The following is a 20824-nucleotide window of genomic DNA, read 5'->3' as shown; positions in this document are numbered from 1 at the left end:
ATTATTGCTCACTGAAAAAGGACATATATTCAGCCTAAGAATTGCTCATATGACTAAACCGAAAAAAAAGTGAATTTTAAAAATCATATGGAAACAGCAAAGAAAAGAACATAAAAACAGAGAAAGGAAAATAGTTTCCTCAGCTATCATGTTCATTCTTCAAATGATAAGAATGTAAGGATACTCAACTTCCTTCAAGTTTCATGTTATTTACTTAGCATTCACAGATAAACTCATTATTACTAGCCCTTTTTACCTCAGAACTTTAAACATGTAATTTTTTTAACTTTCATTTCTCAAACTTAACATGATAACCTCTGTAGACACCCATTTTGGCCACTGCAAAAATATCTGGGTGTCTATAAGCAGTGTTGTCAAAGGCACTCCAGGCACAAGGTGAGGCAGGGCATTTGAATGAGCGCCTCTCCTGTGTCTAGCACTATTCTTCTTGTCCCTTTTTTAGAGATCTGTTAGCTTCATATTGATGTTGATTTTGGTTTACTGCAACCCTTACAAATAAAGGTGTATTCTAGAATGTTTACTGCTTTACTCTTTTGTGTTAGTGTTGTTAAAGAAACATGAAATATATTTCAGGAAGCAGTATTCTGCCGTCATGTTTGAACTTTGAAGATATTTAGGATGTCCAGTGGTTTGTTTTTGCTGAATTTTGTTTAAAAACATGCTACAAGGAGTGGTATTTTGCTTTGGTGTTCTGAAAGTTGTGATGATCATGATTTAGGATGTTTGGACCTGAAAAATTAATCTTATGACGCTTGTATTGTCTTAGATACAAATATTATTTATTTTTAATAAAAGTATTGAGTTTTCACCAACTAGCACCGTGTTTTCTTCAAAAAAAGAGCCTTTTTGGTGCATAGTGCCACAGGCAATATGGGGGTCTTGTCACCTTAAGGGTGCTTTTTACTTTTGCAACCTTGTCTAGAAGGATGATCATTATTTGGAATGGCCATTTTAAACTAGTATTATCATTTTTTGTGAAAATCCTTATTTTCAAGTCAGTGAAGATTTTTATGCTTCTATTCAAATAGGCACACATTTATAATGCATTAATTCAGATGTTTCCATTTTAAAATTTAACAAAAAAGTCAAAATCTGAGTAGGTGCATAACTGTCATTCATCAGTTCATGTTAACGCTCATCACCGTGTGTTCATTTGGAAAATTCCTTGCTTTCCCAAACTTTAGAATTTCAATCTTTTAAATCAATGCATAATTCTTGTGTGTCTGAATTAACGCACATTTTGCTATGTAGGATCAAAATATTTCCTTTCATACAAAAATACAAAATCTTTTAAATCAGTGCATATTTTCTGTATGTATTAATGCATCACTTTTGTGTGTTAGTATGAAACTTTCCTCTTTACAAAGAAAATGAAAATTCGAAATATGTGAACTGATGTATTTTTTAAGTGTGTTTGTTTGAATAACTGCATATAGTTGCACAAAGAATTAGAATTTTTTTCCTTTCATACATCAAATGCATGGTAACAAATTAAAAATCCATTTTGAGCTGGCTCCACATACCATTTTCTCATGTCCATACTTATCTATGTTGCTCTCTTCTTCCACTTTAAGCCCATTAATTCTCATCTATAAGTAGGAAAACTACCTTAGTGTCACCTAACATTTTTCTCCACCCAAAACCTCTCTTCCCGTCCATGCTCCATTCATGAACACCCACCTTTTATCCATACACCTTCTCACCACCTACCATCCTCCTTCGTCCACCATTCTCATTCCTTTGCGCTATGATAAAGAAGTTGAACTTGGTGTTGATTATCCCTTCTAGAAGACCTCGGGTGGTTTTCATCGACATTGAAGTTTTCCATCTTTTGCTCTCTCGTCTCAATTCCTCTTATTTCATCTCATTTAATTTTGATTGTTTAGTCTGCACCCATCTCATCTTCTTTCAGCATAGAAAATTATTGTCGTCAAATACCTTAGGAGGGGGGGGGGGGGGGGGGGGGGTGTTTAATTTGGAGCAAGGAGAGTTGATATCTTTGCCCATTTCCTTCCCCGAAACCCCAACCTGGTGCATATCATCATCTAATTATTTATATTAGTCTAGAATAGGTACCAACCCATAAAATGTTTCTCATTCATTCTCTTTTTCTTTCGTAGGTTACCTCTATGAGGAGCCCACCAGAAAAGGCATGCCTTGAACTAGAAAGACAAAAACCCACATCAGAAAACCTCCCTGGAGCATGACATGAAAAAGTAGAGCGTCCAACAAGACACAAGAAGCACGGGTGGCAATCATGGGCCCCCTTAACTTAAGCCAGGTCAAAAAACAAAGTCTAAACCTCATAGCAACCCTTCATTCAGTGTGGAGGATGGCAAAAGACAGGCCCAATACTGTCAAGCAGTATAGAGGTTATCAACAGTTAAGAACGCTACTAGTTTTACAATTAGCAATTAGTTAGAACATTTGGCAGGTGAAGAGGCAACTTGGCACCATTTGGATCAATGGGTTGGTTCTTCTAGATATGGTTTTATGATACCCAGACTATGCCCCTGATCATCAATATGTTGAACTTGTGGAGGTATTGATTTAATCAAGTCAAAGAATTGCAAGAATTCCAATGTAATACTCGAATATGTTCCACATCAACTAAGATATCTACTGATAATCTAAATATACAAAGAAGAAAACAAATGCTCAAGAAAAGAAAAAGAATGCATCTACAATGGTGCAGCATCTTAAGAAAATCATTCTTCACACACCAGATACAATCCTCCCTTGCTACAGCAACTAAAAACTTCTAGCATTTAGCTCAACAAAATCTAAGTATAATATAATTACCTCCCCTGCATGTGTGAGATATCCACCCATAGCTCTAAACTCTCTTCTATAAACAAACATTAGCAGATGAATTGCACCCTGAAAAATAAAAAGCACTTTTAGCACAAGTACACAAAACGACTGAAAAAAGTCTAAATTGTAGATCATTCGAACACCTTTTTAAGTACCCAAAATTGAAAACGAAAAAAAAGATGCTGATGATTTGAAATGAAACCCGGCTTCTAATGCTTGAATGTTGTTAACATATAGACTAAAATTTGAAATTAGGCCTACCACAAACCTCACGGATTTCCAAAGTAGGCATATGTGGGAGAAAATCATTTCCCACAAAGAAACATAGAAAGACAAAATCATCCACAAGCCGCTCAAAGTTTATCTCAAAAGGAGAATCAGGAATTTGCAGGTCATTCTCCAAGTACTCTCGCAAAACCCAGATATTAAGGAACTGCAGAGAACAAATGATTAAGGATAGGCATATAACGTATCCAATAAATGTTGATATTAAACTACATAAAAGAGCAAGAGAAGGAACATGCAGTGTCTAAGATAACATATCAAAAAACCATTTGTAGATTCTGAACTGAACCTGATATTTCTTTTTGTGAATTGGGGTGTCATTCATAGCCTGCAACTCAGAAATTTGTTTATCAGCATCACCTCTACAATCAGCTGCAAAATGCCCAATTTTACCACAGAGAAAGCATTTCTCCTGTTGTCCAGGCATCAAGATCACCTGCATGTTCAGTTTAAGAGTTCTTCAGACAAAACCTTAACTTATAAGCAACAGTTGCAGGTACAAACCAGAAGTAAATTCATACTGCAACATTAATAAAATACAGCTGGACTCTGAGATCCATGAACAGAGCACCACATATGCTCAAATGAACAAACAAATGCCCATCTGCATCAAGCTTCTGGCGTGTATGATGTATCCGATGTTTACAGTCATAACGCGTGGAAACTTTTTTTTCCTCTTAGTATAAATGAACCAGACATGAATACCTAAAGAGTGTAACTGTAGGCATAAACATGAGGGAAAGAAATCTAGAAACCTCTCTTAAAATTGAGAAGTGAACCTCATGAGTAGCCAAAGACAGCATAATCAGATCTGCATCCTGCACATAACAGATCCACTAGGCATCAAGAGAACAGAATATAGAACTTTATAAAGAATAGAGTCCAAAAATTAAATAACTAAGAGTTAAAAGTTACAAACTCACCAATCCATATAGACAATGGCGTGTGTTTGGATCATAACCAGGCAGATTACGCTGTAACCGGATGTAGGACATGATTTTGTGTTCTCCCTCACCAGGAACATTCGCATCAGAGAGTATAACCTTCAAATAATTATCCAATGCAATGCTCCATGAATACATTTAGAGAGAGAAGTATCCTGAAAACCAAAGCAATTTTAAGGAAGTAAAACAAGCAATGATTACACAGCTGAGTAAGGAACCAATAGGATCCTAACGCAGACATCATATACTTGATACCGATCATATGCAGACCTTAATATATTGCCAGCCAGAAGTCCGGTTCAGTCTTAATTTTATATAATACTGAAGCACAACTGAGAGCACAGCCATAAACTGAGTCCCTGGAGTGATAACATTTGAGTCAGATGTTTCAGGCTTTCCCTGGGCAGACAAATTCCTTCGTTCAGCCTCAAACTCTTTTCTCAATCTTTCCTCTTCAGCAGCCTGAGAAATGTTGAAATATAGGTACTTGAACAAATAGATGATATAATATCTACTATTATAATAACCTGGAAAATGATATGCATATGCTTACTGCCTCAGCTGCATCTTTTGCAGCTCTAAAACGCCGAGAGCGCTGTTGATTCATTTTAGCCCTGGGAGCAACACCATCTGCAAACCTAAAAAAAGTTAGTATGTTAAGCCAGTTCATTCAAAATATAAAACAACTTAATTCAAATGTTGGCATGTCATAAAATCAGAACAGCTCACCTATTGCCATGTACAGCAGCTTTCTTGGGCGAATTAGCCCAAATAGATGGTCAATGTAGGCAAATATAGACCTAAATACATCATCATAAGTGGCAGGTGAAGGCTGCATCAAAAAGAACAACCATCATTGTTCAAACACTGATATTAACTTTAGTATAACTCGCTTTGAAAGGTTTGCATATCACTATTACGAGTCCAGAACCCAAATCAAAATGGTGGAGGATGGTTGTTAGATGAAACCCAGTCAAAATAGCATATCAAACTATGAAATGAAATGAACTAAAGGGTCACAAAAAGAAAAAAAGGTAAGAAAAAGACTGATAGCATTGACACAGTTTATTACATTCAAGATTCCAAGCATATTGACCATAGTTTCTTGACAAATACTCATATTCTCCAATGTATACATACATGTATAGTACTGGAAACCTTTTCGATAAGCAATTCAATCGATAAAAAGTATTCCATGATGCCTGTAGAAGATGTGAGGCTCAAGTCAAGAACATAAAATGATTATCAACAATCATGTTTTTTATGTCGGTAAGGTACACAAATCATTCTTGTGTATCCATGCCAAAACACATATAATGAGAGTGGAGTTTAGGCACAGCAGATGCTCTTTGGTTTTGAACAAGTATTTGCTCTCATAAATTTCTAATCTCTTTTCAATTCCCCCATAACTTGTTTAGAGCATGCTAATAATAGTTACTTTAATAAATAAAATCGATAAGAAAATACTGACTAAGAAAGTTAAACAGAAAATATTTAAATGGCATATATAGCATTGTGAGTAGGACAAGCACAACAATCATATAGTTGGACACATGTACATGTGTCTGATTCAACAACACAAAAAAAGGGGGATACAGGATATGAAAAAAAAATAAACTATATATTTATTTTTTTTAATACTGTATAGAAGAAAATATTAGAAGATATTAGAGGTTAAGGTCTTTCACTATATGTGTCTTTCAAACTTCCTAATTTGCCCAGAGGTACAAGAAAAGGATATTTTGCAAAGTTATCTTAATATCCTCATTCTTGATCAATCTCCAAAAATGAAACAGGTCACTTCCAACATTATTATGGTGTGTTGAACTCATGACAGAAATACTCAAATTATCCACCTATCCATAAAAGCAAGGGGAAAAAAAAGATAAGTATCCAAGTATCTGATGCATATCCGTTTTGGATATGTATCCAACATATTGGAGCCAGACACGATAACACAGCTTGACAATTGGAACGAACTAAATATGAAATGTTAAGTTGAAAGCAAGGTGACATGTAGGCATAGATCAGAATCACTTAGCCTGACTGAATTAGTTCCAAAAATTGGGTTTGGCCCATAAAAGTTGACCATATCTACAGAATTTCTGCTATAGATTCAGTTGATAACTGCAATCATCAGCTTACAGGTAATAATTCTTTTTCAAATTAATGAAAATGTATTAAATTATTGATGAATTTTGTTCCTTAACTGAAGTTTGATGAGACAATTATAAATTATTCAAGAATCATTCACTGATTCGCAAATTTTGCAACTTAATTACGAATACACATGCTGTATTCAAGAAACACTCATAGGCTGCAAACTAATGGTAGTAACTATTGTTGTTAATAGTAGTGTTATCGCTACCTTATATTGTTCTTATTACTCCAACTCTTGTTTCTATATGAATAAATATCTAGACATATCAATACTTTTTGATTTATATCAAATCATTTCCAAACATTTGTCAAGTTTCTTGTGCTTTTTTTTTCTGAATTCCAAATCTATGCACTTGGCTGCATTGTTCCCAAATAACAAACATTTGTCAAGTTTCTTGTGCTTTTTTTTTGGGGTCAATTTTATAAGTCTTTGTTCCCTGTACCGTATGTAGATCTGGAAATTGGTTGAGACAGCCCATGACCTGACCCAATTCGGCTCAATCTGACCAAGTTATCTAGACCGGCCGATTGGGTCTGGGTCAAGAAAATAAACTTAACAATTTCGATGCGCGCTTGAAGTTGATCGCCGACCAATATATGGGTAGTCAACGACACAGGAAACGAAAATTGAAATAGATGAAAATCAAGAACCCTCATCTGCTAGAATTCTATCTATCGACCAACCCAAAGAGCAAAACAAAAAAACAGGAAAAAAAAAATCTACTCTCGGCCTTAGTCTGGCAAAAGTTCTCACATCCGAAGCAAAACCGGTAAAGGAGAAGAGAACGGGAGACGGGAGAAGGAGATTCTTTATCTATAGTCGAACAAGAAGAGATCGGGAGACAGGAGAAGGAGATTCTTTATCTATAGTCGAACAAGAACAACCCCAAGAACACAAAGTTATAAATTCCAAAAATCTAATACTCACCACGTTAGTCTTGAAAACGTCTCAAGTTTGGAGCATAATCAGTAAAGGCGTTGGGTTTCAACCGGGTTTAGGAAAACTTCGTAATTTGTTGTAAATTTGTTGTAATGTGGCGCTCTGGTTTACCACTTGTAACATATTTCTTATTTTTTCCTGATCTATCATCAATCAAAGAACGGCCGAATGAACACAAAGCATCAATACCCAACTCAAATTCGTTTCTTGATGGATACCCTCAAATTCGTAGTCACGATCTTGCAAAAATCGGTCAAGAAAGAGCGATTGGAACACGAAGAGAGGAAGTTCGTACCCGGCCTTCGGGGTGGAAGCAGGGATGGATGATGCCGTTCATGTCTAGGTAGAGATTGTCGAATTCGACGCCGTTAGGGTTAGGTCTGGAGGGATCCACCGCAAGGGGGAGGCCATCGGCGGCAACTCCCGGCTCCTCCTCGATCACGTCCGCCACCGCGAGAGGGTAGCGGTCCGCAAGCCACCTATAGAACGCCGGCACTCCCATGGCTTCCCTTCTCTTTCCCTTTCTCTCCGATGGCTCTTCTTGAAATAGATAGAGGAGCTGGGGAAGAGGAAATGGTTGGTAAGAAGAGAAGGCGAGAGGGAAGATCTTTAATGAATCCGGATCTGACTCCTGAGCCGCATTTTTATAACCCAGTCCCGGCCCAATATGACCTGATAATATATGTTATTTAAGGTCTTTCTTGCATAAATATCTTTCTAAATAATACCCCTTCGAATTATTATTTATTTATGTACCTCATAAAAATACTGCTTTTATAAACAATTTTTTTAACATCATTAATAAAAACTATATTTATTTTAATTAAAAATTAAAAAATTGAAATTATTTTTTTATCCTCCATCGTGATCGTCTTATAAATATTTCTTTTTGTACATCTACCCATTAAAGATATTTTAGTCATTTTAACTTGAAATCGTTAATTTTTTAACAGCATTAGATGGCATGGATATATATGCAAAAATAAAGATTAAAAAAAGGGTAGAATAGCAAAACAAGTATTTTACGAAGGTATACATGCAAATATTAATTTTAAAAGGATATTCATGCCAAATTTGATATTTAGGAGGATATTTATATATATCGGTATGAATATACATTCTGATATACATATTGAAAGAAAAATAATTAAAATTTTAATTGTGTTGAACTTAATGATGAAAAATTGACAACGGTAAGTTTCTTGAGATGGTCATATACAATAATAATTCTAAAATATTTGAAATACTTATATAATATCTAAATGAAATTAAATAGGTTCACCCTGCACATATCTAATCGCACAGGATAATACTTTTATTCTCTTCTAAACAAAAGTATCACACTAATTAGAAACATAATAGTATAGGATTTTTGTTATGAAACATAAGCATGGTAAACAAATATGAATCGATTGGAAGCAAGAAAATCAAGCAGAAGTTAAATCTAAAGGATAATTTTTAATAAAAGTCCAAATATTTATGTTTCATTTGTTTTTGTTTGAGAAAGAGAAGAGAGTGCCCCTTCTTTATACATCTATTTGTACCATGTTATAGATGTTGCATGGTTCTTTGAAATTTAGAACAAGAGTGATACAGAAGCTTCACTTGGGAATAAAGGTCCACTAGAATCTACATCCATGCATCTCTTGCAGGCAATTACTTGAAGATGGACCGAAGGATATCATGGAGTAGTTGGCTAATTCAATCCTTTGAAACAAATTAAGTTCCTCTTCTTTGATGCTTTTCCTCTTATTAATCCTTATCCTTCTAAAAGACTTCTAAAGAAAGGAGACCCCGGACCCTTGTAAGTATGGAGGTATAGCAAATTAATCTAATCGATAACGACTACTCACAAAATAAAAATATTAATAATAATAATGAGTAATCATCGAGAGGAAGAAAGAGAGAAAGAAAGAAAGGACGCGGTAGAGTTTATATGCTTAACTTTTTTTAAAGTACTCACCACCACTTATCACCTTCTTCTATCAATTTAATGGCAGTCTATATTTATCTCCTTATATTTATCTTCAACCATTAGATTAGATTTTTTTTCAGCTTATGTCACGATCTAATTTGCTAGATAGAATACTAGTTCATATCTTTCTCCAGAAGAATTAATTTTAATGCAGGATGCACCTTCCAATAATATAAATATGAAGAGTATGATCTAGGAAAATGTTAATAAATAACCCAAGGGCATTTATTAATATCATTGCCCTAATTGCTAATAACATATTGAATTCATATTAGCTACAAACTCTATATAAATAACTAGTATTAATCGTCCACTATTTTCCTAAAAATTGCTCTTCATAGTTTCCTAAGATCTCTACATTTTAATCACCAACAAACTTTGTGTATTGCACTAATTATTTTTTTCTAAAAAAACACCATATAGTTGAGATTGTTTTGACTTTTTATTAGCTACAAACTCTAGTTAAATGTATTAGTATTACTCATTCATTATTTTTCCCAAAATTGCTCTTCATAGTGTCCTGCAAGCTCTGAGTCTCAATCACTAGCCTGCTCATGTTCTTATTCCTTTTTGAATATCAACATATCAATACTTCAGATTTATTATATTGAGATATATAGTAATTTAAAACTATAAATGTTATAAGGAAAGTTTTTATTCGCACTAGTTATAATGCACGTGCAGATATATGCAAACAATTTAGGGTTGGAACGACAAATAAATTTAAAATAATAAAAATGAAAATGATTAACTAATTAATTCATTTTTCCTTACTAAATTCAAATTTTTTTTATTACCTGTTGATTCCGAAGTTATGGATGGGTCCAGCATACTTTAAGCTTTTTAGAAGAAAAATCTAATTAGTAGTATCATAAAATATTTAAAATTTTTAATGCAGTAATCTAATTGAGGTCATCTTTGGAATAGAAAAAAAAAGAAATTAATCTACTTTTTTATAGGTTGAGGTTTAAAAGTTGCTGTAGAAAACTGGTTGCCGGATCCGATTTGCACCTAGTTGTCCTCCAACAAAAAGTGAATACATCATTTAAAATAATGAGAACAGTCTTGTTAATAAATACCCTATGGATATTTGTTAACAGGTCCCATGATTATATAGTTGAAGTTTCTCTATTCTGTTAAGAACAAGAATTATTGAATGCACTCTTTTATTTTTCTTATTATTATTATCATTTCTATTTAGTCAATGAATTCTAGTAATATTTGAACCTAAAGTTTTACTTTCAATCAAAATGAGTGAATTTATAAAAATAATTTGATATCGTAGACAAAAGGTGCGATACCAATTTTTTTGCAATCAATTGCATGAACGAATCTTGTTTTTACTTTTTTAAGGATGTGCTAAGAGCATTTTTATTTTTTAGGTGTACAAGTCACATTTATTCATCTAGTTGAAGCTTCTATCAGATGTGCATACTAGTTCTTTAGAAAGAAAAAAATCTGCACAAAAGTACTATACATTTCATTGTGCTAAAATATGGCATGGATGATGCAAATGGCGATAGAAGATAATGCAGAAATTAATAAATGATTTCCACTCTTAATTTGGATTATATGGTAGAATAATGGTCATATAAGGAGTAAGATAGATAGTTATGATAAAATTCTAGTAAGTTAAACAAGAAAGTTCAGATAGCTGAAAATTCAGCAGGATTTTTTTACTTTATATACAATAACATAACAAACATTAAGCATGTGTAGTATAGGAGGTGAGAAAATAGATGCATGGTTTCAATTTTTGTTTCTCTCTAAACAAAGAGATAAGAAGAGTTCTTTAACCCAAGATGGGCGCACTTAGCTAAAAAGACATAATAACTTATTACCTCAAAACTAGACACTTATTTGAATGCTTGGTTGAGGTGGATAATAGATATTTAGTTAAGAGTTTGCTTTTTCCTTTCATCAATCAACTTGTTGATCAAAATGCTATTATATTTCATTAGTAAAAATTTCTAAACGGTTGTACTTAAATAGGTAGAAGAGTAAAAAAGTAAGGAAGGGGAATGTCCATAGCGAAAGTGCATAATCAATATATCAGCTTTAATATCAATATTATTAATATTAATAACATAATATTACATGAATATTATACTAAATTATAATAATATCATAATAATGATCATCAAATTGTATACTAGATAAATAATCTAATCTAATGTACATCATACACAATATTATATAGGCTATAATTTTATGAACTATATAATTGTAACAATATAATATAAAATATTATTAATTTAGCAATAGATATAGATATTAATTTATATAATATGTTTATCTTCTATGTTAGTATTATATTATTAATAGTATTAGTATTAGTAAAACCTCTATCAGGCTTTCAACTATGCTAGGCCTGTGCCCAACTCGGTCCAAAACATCCCTTGGTTTCAGCAGCTCAAATCAATCTTTGGTGTTTTACCACAAAACTAACCTTCATTGATGTGGGTTTGGATCCAGGCCAAACCTAACAACAAGATCACACACACAAGAAATCTGACTTGCTGTCCTATATTCCTTCTCCTCCATTACGAGAAACGTTTCAACTGCGAGCAATGGCTGTCGAACAATTGTCTGTTCATGGTCGCCGGTGGGCACTCACCGGTTGATGACCCGACTGCCAGAATACTGGTTGATCAATGCTGGCTCAGTTGCTGTCGATGACCTGCGATGAGGTGCCTTTTTTTTAATATATCTTTATTTTTAGAGGTCTAAGATTTTTAAGATTTAGGATCATACATAATAGTTTTTGAATTGGCTAGTACGTAGAAGACCGTATACGTGAACAAAGCTCCAATAATAGTTTACCTCTTCACTTGTCAACTGATTAAAATGACATGCAGAAATTTATATGCTTATAACGTACTTCCCCATAATAAAACAACGTTTTCCAAGCTGATATAAACATAGTGGATTCATGCGATGTTTTAGCTCTTCACCACGAGGATCCTTGAATCCTCGAAAAAAATTTTCTGTTTTAGCTCTACCAAGAAAAGAATGAATGGCTGAGCAACGTTAGTTCCTTTCTTGTTTGAAGAGCATATCATGCTTGATATATATCAAGGCATCCAGACACCCTAAGCCTATCCGAGCACCAGCATGAGAGAAGAAAAACCTCTCACATTATCCATTTTCTCACTTCAGTATTCTGTATAAATCTAACAAAGATCGGGTTCCGGTTATATCTGTTGTGCGAAAGAATGATTGATCTTATTTTGCAACGTCGACCGTTGGACCACATCCCATGTAGATCTCAAAGCTCTCCAAACTCAAAGCAACCATTGCATGATCAAATGGTGGATTCGTGCAAAGGAAGGTGAATCCTTCTTTCGCACTAAAGAGACAACCTTTGTCCACAATGATCCATAAGGACAGCATCTAGAAAAGCATACAAAGGGGAAAAAGTCTTAAATCCGTTGCAACACCAAAACGGTAAAGCTGCTGCAACTTGATTAGGTATTTGGAGTCTGCATAGCCTCTGTTTATCACGTTGTATGTGAGACATCATGGACATGACATAATTTGAGTTTGAGTAAGATGCAACCATTCCTAGACTCATCATTTGGCCAAAAAGACAAAGGACATTCACAGATACAGCTTCATATTAGCTATCAAATGAACTCACCATAACATAAGAGATTGCAAGGTTACAAGTGACCATGGCTATTACAGAGAGGCCTCTGCAGTCTTTAAGTCATTCAGAATGCTTGCTTTAACCTCATCTGATGGCGTAGCAAAGGGGCCTGCTTTTGAATAGAAATTGGCCAATGATCTTATTGCTTTCTCCAGAGCAGCATATGACTCCTGAAACAAATGCCAGATTATTTTGTTAATGAGCAGTCTCAAAAAATTTTAAGGAATGCCTTGGTTCATTATAAGATAATCATTTGTTACACGGGTAAGATGATTTATTTTTAGTACATGAAATGACTTGAGATAATCAACCAAAAAAATTGCAAAAAGAAAACTTAGTATGCGGCTGAGAAAAGGCATTCGTTGTTGGAGTCTTTCATCGTTATAAAATGCCAGGATTTGCTTTGGCAACTTTTTCTCATTACTTTCCAGTTATCTAGAGACTTCTGATTTTACTTGAGGCAAAAGTGAACTTTTGGAGTTATACCAATTGAAATGATTACTGATTTCTCTATTCAATACTTCCAAGTCTGCATGTCTTACTCCATCTTTGCTTGTTCTTGTTTCCTTCCTTTCTGTCTCGCTGAGCTAGCTCCATTAACCTCCTGAACCCAGCCTCATTTTCCACCATTCTCAGGCTCCCAATTGACAGTCCAGCACCATGGGCAAACAACTTCCACATTTTAATCACTGCGATCTCTCCAATATCCCAGAAGAAGTCTCGATGGAGTTAAGACAAAACATAGAGAAAAGTATAGAGAATTCTCTTCATAGAAACCAATCTCAAAAAAACTCAAAATGTGATTTCTCTCTTGGGTATCTCTCCAATGTGATGAAGTTGGTTATCCAGAAATATGAAGAAGAGAATATATAACCGTGCATTACAGCCCCACAAAGGTCTAGTCTAGGTCCATCCGATTCTCAGTCCTCCTTCCCTTCTCTTTCTAAAAGACCTTGAAACACCTCTTCTAGTTTTATCTAGTTAAGAAATTCAGGAATTACACCACCAGCGCTGCACCTTTCCTCATCGGATTTCATTCCAGATCCTTAGGGAATAAGCTCTGCATTGGAGCCAGGCAGGAGCAACAAGATCAGAGAAGAGCCAGGAGGATTGGCGCAAGATGAACGACTTTGCGGGGGATGGGAAGGAGGGGAAAAATATGACACAAGGACGCATCCCAACAAGCCCTTAGCTCTAAAGAACTTACTACTTTATCCGTACCTTTCACCAGTACCTCTGGTTGTGGTCAGTTAAGAAGTTAACTCTAAGCCCTCCATTCAAAAAGCATGGATGTTTATGGGGAGAAAGGAAGGTACCAAAGCAAATTCATAAAATGCCAGATCTCCACATCCATGGATTCATATGAAAGCCTGAAACTCTACTCCAAGCTCTAGAACATCAGTGTCTAGTGCATTATCCTTATTGCATTCAAAAGAAATAAAATAAATAGAACATACTGACTGCTGACACACGGAATATAAAAAAAGAAGATACTCAAGACTATGTTGGGCATTCTGAGATGCTCATTCTAAAGTTTGCTTTGAGGATCCTAAAATAACCTTACCCAGAGTTGGGCACCATAGGATCTACAAATCTCCTTAAAATATATAGCAGAGGATAAAAGAGAAAAGAACTTAACTGATATTGAGCAGAAAAGATTTGATGGCAAATAATGTATATGATGCTGTTGAGGCAATTTTCAGTTACAAGATACTGCTTCTACCATAAGGAAAGGATGGGATCAACTGTTCATGGCTCTAATATGGCATATTTGGCACGAAAGGAATTCCAGGATCTTTCATAAGCAGAAGTCTTCAGCTTCTTCTATTCTTCATAAACCCTTTACACCTTTTCAATGTGGCATAACTTATGTTAAAACATCACTGTATTTTTTTTAATACTTTTATAATAAATTGGGAGAAGTTCCTCACTTCCACCACTTCCCATTCAAAAAAAAAAAAAATGATACTGCTTCTACCAAACTTCACTCTACTGAACAACACTATTCTCCATGAAATTTCTACGCCTTTAGATTTGCCGTCCATCAATGCACATTTGCAGTGCTCATAGTTACTTGGGTTAATTCTCTATCGCATTGATGACAATGTCCATAGATTTGAAATGCCCACCTCTAAGAGAAGTTATTTGTGATAAATCAAATGTCAAACACCGATCCATCCCAGAGAGAGAGAGAAGAAAAGAAAAATTCCAATATCTAACAATGATCAAGTGATTAAAGATTTCATCTTCGATATTTTTTTTTGAAAATCTTTCAGTTCCACAATTATGCTACATCAAAGGAATATCATACACTCACCAATAAGGAATGTCATTCACATTTACTTCCTCTCAGAATATATCACATCAAATATGAATGTTCTTTTCATCAACATATATACGAATGCACATTTTAGATATGAAGTGAATGAACATATTTAACAGAAATTTCCCATCCATGTGGAGTGAGATTTAATAAAAGGATGCATATATTAAGAGAGGGAAAAAAAAAAAGGTAGCCACATAAGGAACATGAATGATCCTATGCAACCGAGAAGAGAGGCACTCATCAGCTCAAGAAGATGCATAGAATACACAGATATCTAGAATGTTTTCTCATTCTTCCAGGGTCCCAAAAATTACAACAGTTCCAGTTCAGAAAAAAAAGAATGCAGTTGACTTTTCAGTGTAGCAAATTGAAACAAAGATTACAGGGGGTTTACTCCAAAAGAAAAAACATTTGAATTGAAATAGGAAAAATTTTGCAACTGACCAAGTACTGACAGGTTTAATTTAGAAAATACATTTGTAAGGAATGAATAGACTGACAAGTAGGCTTAAGAAAGGGGAAAAAGTTCTTCTATAATACATCAAGCCACATTGACAATGGAAGCCTCTACGCTATAATAAGGGTGCCAGATTGCTGAGATAGATGTATACTTTCTTAAATGCAATGCTAGGCTAAAATGCTTAAAAGGTTCTTTGATTGGTAATCTTGAATAAGCAAAAAGCTTGCAGGTGACCTAATTACCAAGAACAACATATTAACAAATTAATTAGAAATAATATATGTATCTGATATCTACCATCCCAATAAAAAAAAAGAAAAAAAAGGGAAAAACAAAAAAAAAATCAATCACATTAGTTGCAAAGTCTTGAAAATATTTCATATCAGATTGGTTACAAGATGTTATTTCACATTAACAAAATTTTTAATTAAATATTGACATTATATTCTCCTGGGATTTTTTTTAAGCAATACTTCTTTCATCATCCCCTCAAATAACATACATTCTGAAATAACATGATGAGGGGTCATAACCTATTGAATATATTAGGCTCTGAGAATAATACTAATGTTCAACAACATCATAATGTAGTAGAGAAAAGGCACATTCCAATAGTACATATGAAGATCATGAGTTCTATAATTCACTAGTTGGCAATAACAATGTTAAGACTTAACCGCATCTACATATTAAAACAAATGATCAGCAATAATGAAGCTATCATTTCAGGAAGGAAAATAGTAATAGATGATAAGAACAGAGAAGTGCAAGGCAAAGTGATAAAAACCAAAGAGGAAGGAAACAGTTAAATAATAAAAAGAAGAAGAAGAACAAGAGGAGACAGCTGATCTGTTGTCCAGGCCATGGTTGATGCAGAAACATGAGTCATCGAAGAATTCTCCTACAAATAACTGTGAGCAATAGTTTCCCTCTCTATTAAGTTTCTTCACACGCTAATAGAAGTTTGATATTGCCTCCTTTAGAGCTCCAAAAATTTCCTTTAATAAAAGCATTTTCTATTTTAAACTTTGAAAATTACGGCAAGACTATATCAAACTGAATCACCTTCTAAAACTAATCTATCCAATCTTTCAAGGAGCTGCTTTAAAAAATAAAAAAAGTCTCCCACCAATAACTATGAACAATTTCCCACTCTAACAAGTTTCTTCATGCCAATAAGAGTATGAAATTGCCTCTTAGGCTCTTACAACTCCAAAATTGCCTCCATGATGTCTTCTTCCCATACCATCCTAAGCTGCCTTTAACAACTAATCAGTTCTATCTTAAACATGACTAATGCAAGTCTAATTACCTGCTCGTACCTTATTTTCACATGGCTCATGATAGCAACTGGATCATAGAATGTTCGCAAATGTTCTGAAAGAAATCACAAAATCCCAGGCTGAAAAATGGCCAGTAGGGTTCAATTAATCTGTTCATTACTAATATGAATCCAGGGTGGCCATATATATATATATATATATATATATATATATATGACAAGGGATGTGAGCATGCAGGGTCAGTTGTTCCAGCACATCAGAATGAGATGACATAGCTAAACAGAAACTTAAGGATTGGGCTTCTATATCAAGGCATAATCAAGTAACTCGGATAGGCTCGGCTAGATCCTCTTGGCAATTGCTAACAATAATTATCTTGTATGAACGTAAGTTTCTATTAAGTATATAATTATATACTTTAACAGTCAGATAATTACAAGTGAGACAAATATCATTGACAAGTGTTTAAATCTAGAGTCTAAGTTTATTTTGGTAATATGCAACAGCTTAGACACAAGGTATCAGGAGAAAGAGTATTGATATACACCATTAATATTTAGTATTAACAAAGAAACATACTAGGGATCATTGCAATGTTCTGTCTGATTCTGTGGAACAAATCCAAAGATCAATAGTTTCCAAAAGAGATAGATAGTGCAGTTTAATTTATCTGGCAGTGCAAAAGGAGCTGGACCATTATTTTCGGAGTTTAAACTTAAAATGCCTAGCGTAAGAACAAGCTCTGAGTGAATTTGGGCATAATCTATCAGTAATATGGCATCTTTGTACCCCAATTATGGAAAAGCAAAATTAAGGTCAACAGGATGTGTACCTCCGCTACAACTGCTTGCTGTCCCCTCCAACCACTTAAGTACTCTCTAATTGACTCCTTTGCAGCATCAGCATTCCTCCTGAATTTGGCAACATCCTTTGTATTTTCCTCTAGTGACTCTCTAAGTGTCTTCACCACTTCCCTTACAGCCTTTAAGTAGGCCTTCGGCAGTACTTTTCCAGATTTTGTTTTCTCATTGGGATCCAAAAAGGACTTGATTGCTCCAACAACACCAGCATCACCCTCAGCCTCTTTATCTTCTGGGTTCTTTTCTTCTGCCTTGGCAGGTGATGCAGTTAAGTTACAATTTACCGTTATACTGGAAACTAAAGAGGCACCACTACAAAATATCGCAAGCCTTCTGTTAACCAAATTTTCATGGGAAGACTTGATTGAAGAGCCCTTCACTTGCAGTTTATCTGCTCTGTTGCATAAAAAAGGTACAATTAAACAAGGATGAATAAGCTGAAACATAGGTCTATAAACTAGAAGAGTGGTGCTCAGAAGTCAAAACTTACAGGGAGAGAACTGTTTTGCCTTCTTTTTAATATGTTTTGCAGAGCAACAATAGCAATTTTCTAGTAAAGAGAGAGAAGAAATCATTCTTTCCTGTATAACTGGCAAGAGAAAAGGACTTCTCATCACTTCTTATATATCAGAATCACTTGGATCAATGACTGCATAAAGAAAGGAATTGCTTTTACCATATAATAAAAAATTCCATTACAATGTTGATCCTCTTATCAGAAGGATACTGCCAGAGTTTCAAAGGAATGTAGTAGCTAAAAAGCATAAGAAAGGAAGCATATAATTTAATGTTAAATTAAAAAAAAAAATCAGAAACCAAGAAAATGGATAAAATGGAATACATAAGAAGCGATCTTTTATTGGTGCATGAAAGCATATCTAGGTATTAGGCAGCTGAGAGTGAGGCCTGAGCACACACAACAATTTAAGAGAACAGAGAACTATGATTATGGAATAGTAAGAGCCACGAGTGGCCTAATATGCAAGACCACTCGTCTCAATAGTTGGATCGAACCATCATGCATCACTCTTTACACCATATGATTGTCACTCTACGACACTAGAGCATCACCAGAATCTATTCTTTTTTAATTATTTGCCAACAAGTTCACCAGATTGGACTCATAACTTCGTCTTCTGAAGGAAGTTTATATGATCATGGAACCGGGCATAACAAACCAGTATCTTAGTGGTTGTTTTGCCAGTCAAGTATTTCGTTGAGAATGTAAGATTTTATTCTGAAACTACCATGATTGAATTGGTTCATTCGCACATTATGGACAAACATTACCCCTCCATTACAGAAAGTCTAAGACATTATGTCCTTTATAGATACTTGCTCCCGGCTTGCTCCCCTCTTGAATCTTAATAATTTGCTTGAACCCTTAAACCATCTTTTAAAATTTAAAAAGAAAACCAACAGGAGCTTTTAGTTTTGCCGTACCCAAGATCCTTCAGCTTCTTTCCATGTAGAGGAGGGGTGCAACTGGGGGTATAGCCCAGTTTGCATTTCAATTTGATTACAATTAAGCTGTGTAAGTTCATCATCAAGCAGAATATAACCGATCTGACCAAACCAACACATGCCAAAATCCAACATTATTTCAAGCCCTATTTTACATATATGCAGCCAGTCCTTAATAACCTAAGCAGAAGATGCTGGTTCCATGTCCCTTTTTTGCATATCCTCCACACTAGTATAATTTAATTAATAAAAAATCCAAACAACATATTAAGTTCTTCTCCCTTACTAGATTCCTACTCTTTTCCTCTTCTTTTCCTTTCCAACCATGTAAACTTCTGTTCGTCGATACTTATACGATTCTGCTCTTACATGCAAATCCCTCGTAGCATCATAGGAATTTCAACTTCACATACAAGAAGGCAAAATTTACGGACCAAAGCACTCATCTGGCATTTCTTAGCCAAGTAAACTTAAGGTTCAAACAGCAGCTAAGTTCATGCAACTCCAACCAGAATATGTTAAGAAAAGAGAAATGGCATTCAGAATCATCAGATTAAAAAACAATAATTGTGCAAAATCTCAAAAAAAAGTAAATTATCTTTGCTGTTCTTGAAGTAGCAAAATCAGTAAATCTCAGTGCAATAATCTGAAAAACTAACTACAACGTAATTGAATCTTCAAATTTAAATCCCACGTTCACGGAAAATGCTATCCAAACAAATAAAATTAGCATTCTGGTATATCTGCTAATGGTTCAAATCCACACTGACATCATTTCCACCTCATGTTTCAGAAAATCAGTCCAACAATTTAACGAAAAAAAATACAGCAAACTACATCAACCTTCCATGTTAAACTATGAAGGAAAAAGAGGCTATGAGATTTGAGAGGGCTACCTCTATATTATTCGTTGTAAAATCTTTGGCTTTGGCGTGTCTTCCTTAAAGAAACCTCTCTTGCGGGTCGCTTGGCTGTCGTCCGCCAGGGCCTTATCTCTTCGGTTATTACGTGGGACGGGGCGGTCCTACACAAGATGGGAAATTTCTAGGTCTTATATAAAGATCGAGCTTTGGATCAACTGTTGATGATTTCTCTTGCTCCTTGATGTTGATGGCTAACGATTCTCATTCATGTTGGGTTGATAGATTTGTCTTACCTCCTCCTCCCTCTTTGTAAATATGTTCTTTATTCTCTAATAAATCTGAGGAAAGATTTTTTTTTTTTCATCCATGTTCCCCTCAGAAAAGTAGCAAAGGAAGATAGATTGAATTAAACACTCTCCAATTTAAGGTTGACCTAGAACCAGAGACTTTAATTCTATCTTACCTGTCATCCATGAACGTAGAATGCCCAGTGATTGGAGGAGGTCAACTTGTTTCGCAATACATAATGATGGGTCCTTACCAAGTTATACATGAATGACAAATGATCTAGGACGGAGTCCCCATATATATATATATATATATATATATATATATATATATATATATATATATATATATATATATATATATATATATATATATATATATATATATATATATATATATATATATATATATATATATATATATATATATATATATATATATATATATATATATATATATATATATAGGGGGATTGATAACCTACTCTCTGTT

General features: G+C 34.5%; 2 protein-coding genes across 15 annotated transcripts in view; both read right to left on the bottom strand.

Moving 5' to 3' along the window:
* The window catches only part of LOC103712565 (5'-3' exoribonuclease 4-like), a 35671-nt gene extending 27859 nt beyond the window's left edge, over positions 1–7812 (bottom strand). For 2 of the 12 annotated variants that reach the window (XR_015986838.1, XR_015986839.1), the window contains exons 1-9: positions 7460–7769; positions 4794–4896; positions 4618–4694; positions 4335–4526; positions 4044–4163; positions 3876–3956; positions 3410–3556; positions 3104–3268; positions 2824–2901 (exon numbers count right to left, since the gene is read on the bottom strand). Coding sequence is in view for 9 of the 12 variants with exons in the window: in XM_088721293.1 (XP_088577419.1) it covers positions 2824–2901; positions 3104–3268; positions 3410–3556; positions 3876–3956; positions 4044–4163; positions 4335–4526; positions 4618–4694; positions 4794–4896; positions 7460–7666 (1170 nt within the window). In the remaining 3 variants the exon portion in view is untranslated. Of the gene's footprint in view, positions 1–2823; positions 2902–3103; positions 3269–3409; positions 3557–3875; positions 3957–4043; positions 4220–4334; positions 4527–4617; positions 4703–4793; positions 4897–7459 lie in introns of all 12 variants that reach the window. The other 10 variants (XR_015986840.1, XM_088721297.1, XM_088721296.1 and 7 more) reach the window with 10 other exon arrangements.
* A 4749-nt stretch (positions 7813–12561) lies between these two features.
* On the bottom strand, positions 12562–20353 carry LPA19 (photosystem II 11 kDa protein-like protein). 3 transcript variants are annotated; one of them, XM_008799115.5, is made up of 5 exons: positions 20338–20353; positions 20078–20205; positions 18208–18366; positions 17690–18108; positions 12562–12958 (listed from the first exon to the last, which is right to left on the bottom strand). In XM_008799115.5, the coding sequence occupies exons 3-5, from the start codon at positions 18329–18331 to the stop codon at positions 12821–12823; spliced, it is 681 nt and encodes a 226-aa protein (XP_008797337.3). In that variant the 5' UTR covers positions 18332–18366; positions 20078–20205; positions 20338–20353; the 3' UTR covers positions 12562–12820. The 3 variants fall into 3 exon arrangements, with proteins under 3 accessions (XP_008797337.3, XP_008797338.3, XP_088577413.1); XM_008799116.6 differs by lacking the exon at positions 20338–20353 and having other exon boundaries at positions 18208–18306; positions 20078–20263; XM_088721287.1 differs by lacking the exons at positions 20078–20205; positions 20338–20353 and adding an exon at positions 18394–20071 and having other exon boundaries at positions 18208–18306.
* Positions 20354–20824: the final 471 nt, after the last annotated feature.

The sequence above is a fragment of the Phoenix dactylifera genome, chromosome 5, assembly GCF_051530095.1.
Source record: "Phoenix dactylifera cultivar Ajwa chromosome 5, Ajwa_hap1_PhDact_Kaust_v1.1, whole genome shotgun sequence".
Lineage (NCBI taxonomy): Eukaryota > Viridiplantae > Streptophyta > Magnoliopsida > Arecales > Arecaceae > Phoenix > Phoenix dactylifera.
Note: the sequence above shows the minus strand (reverse complement) of the source record. Positions and strands in the feature narration are given on the sequence as shown.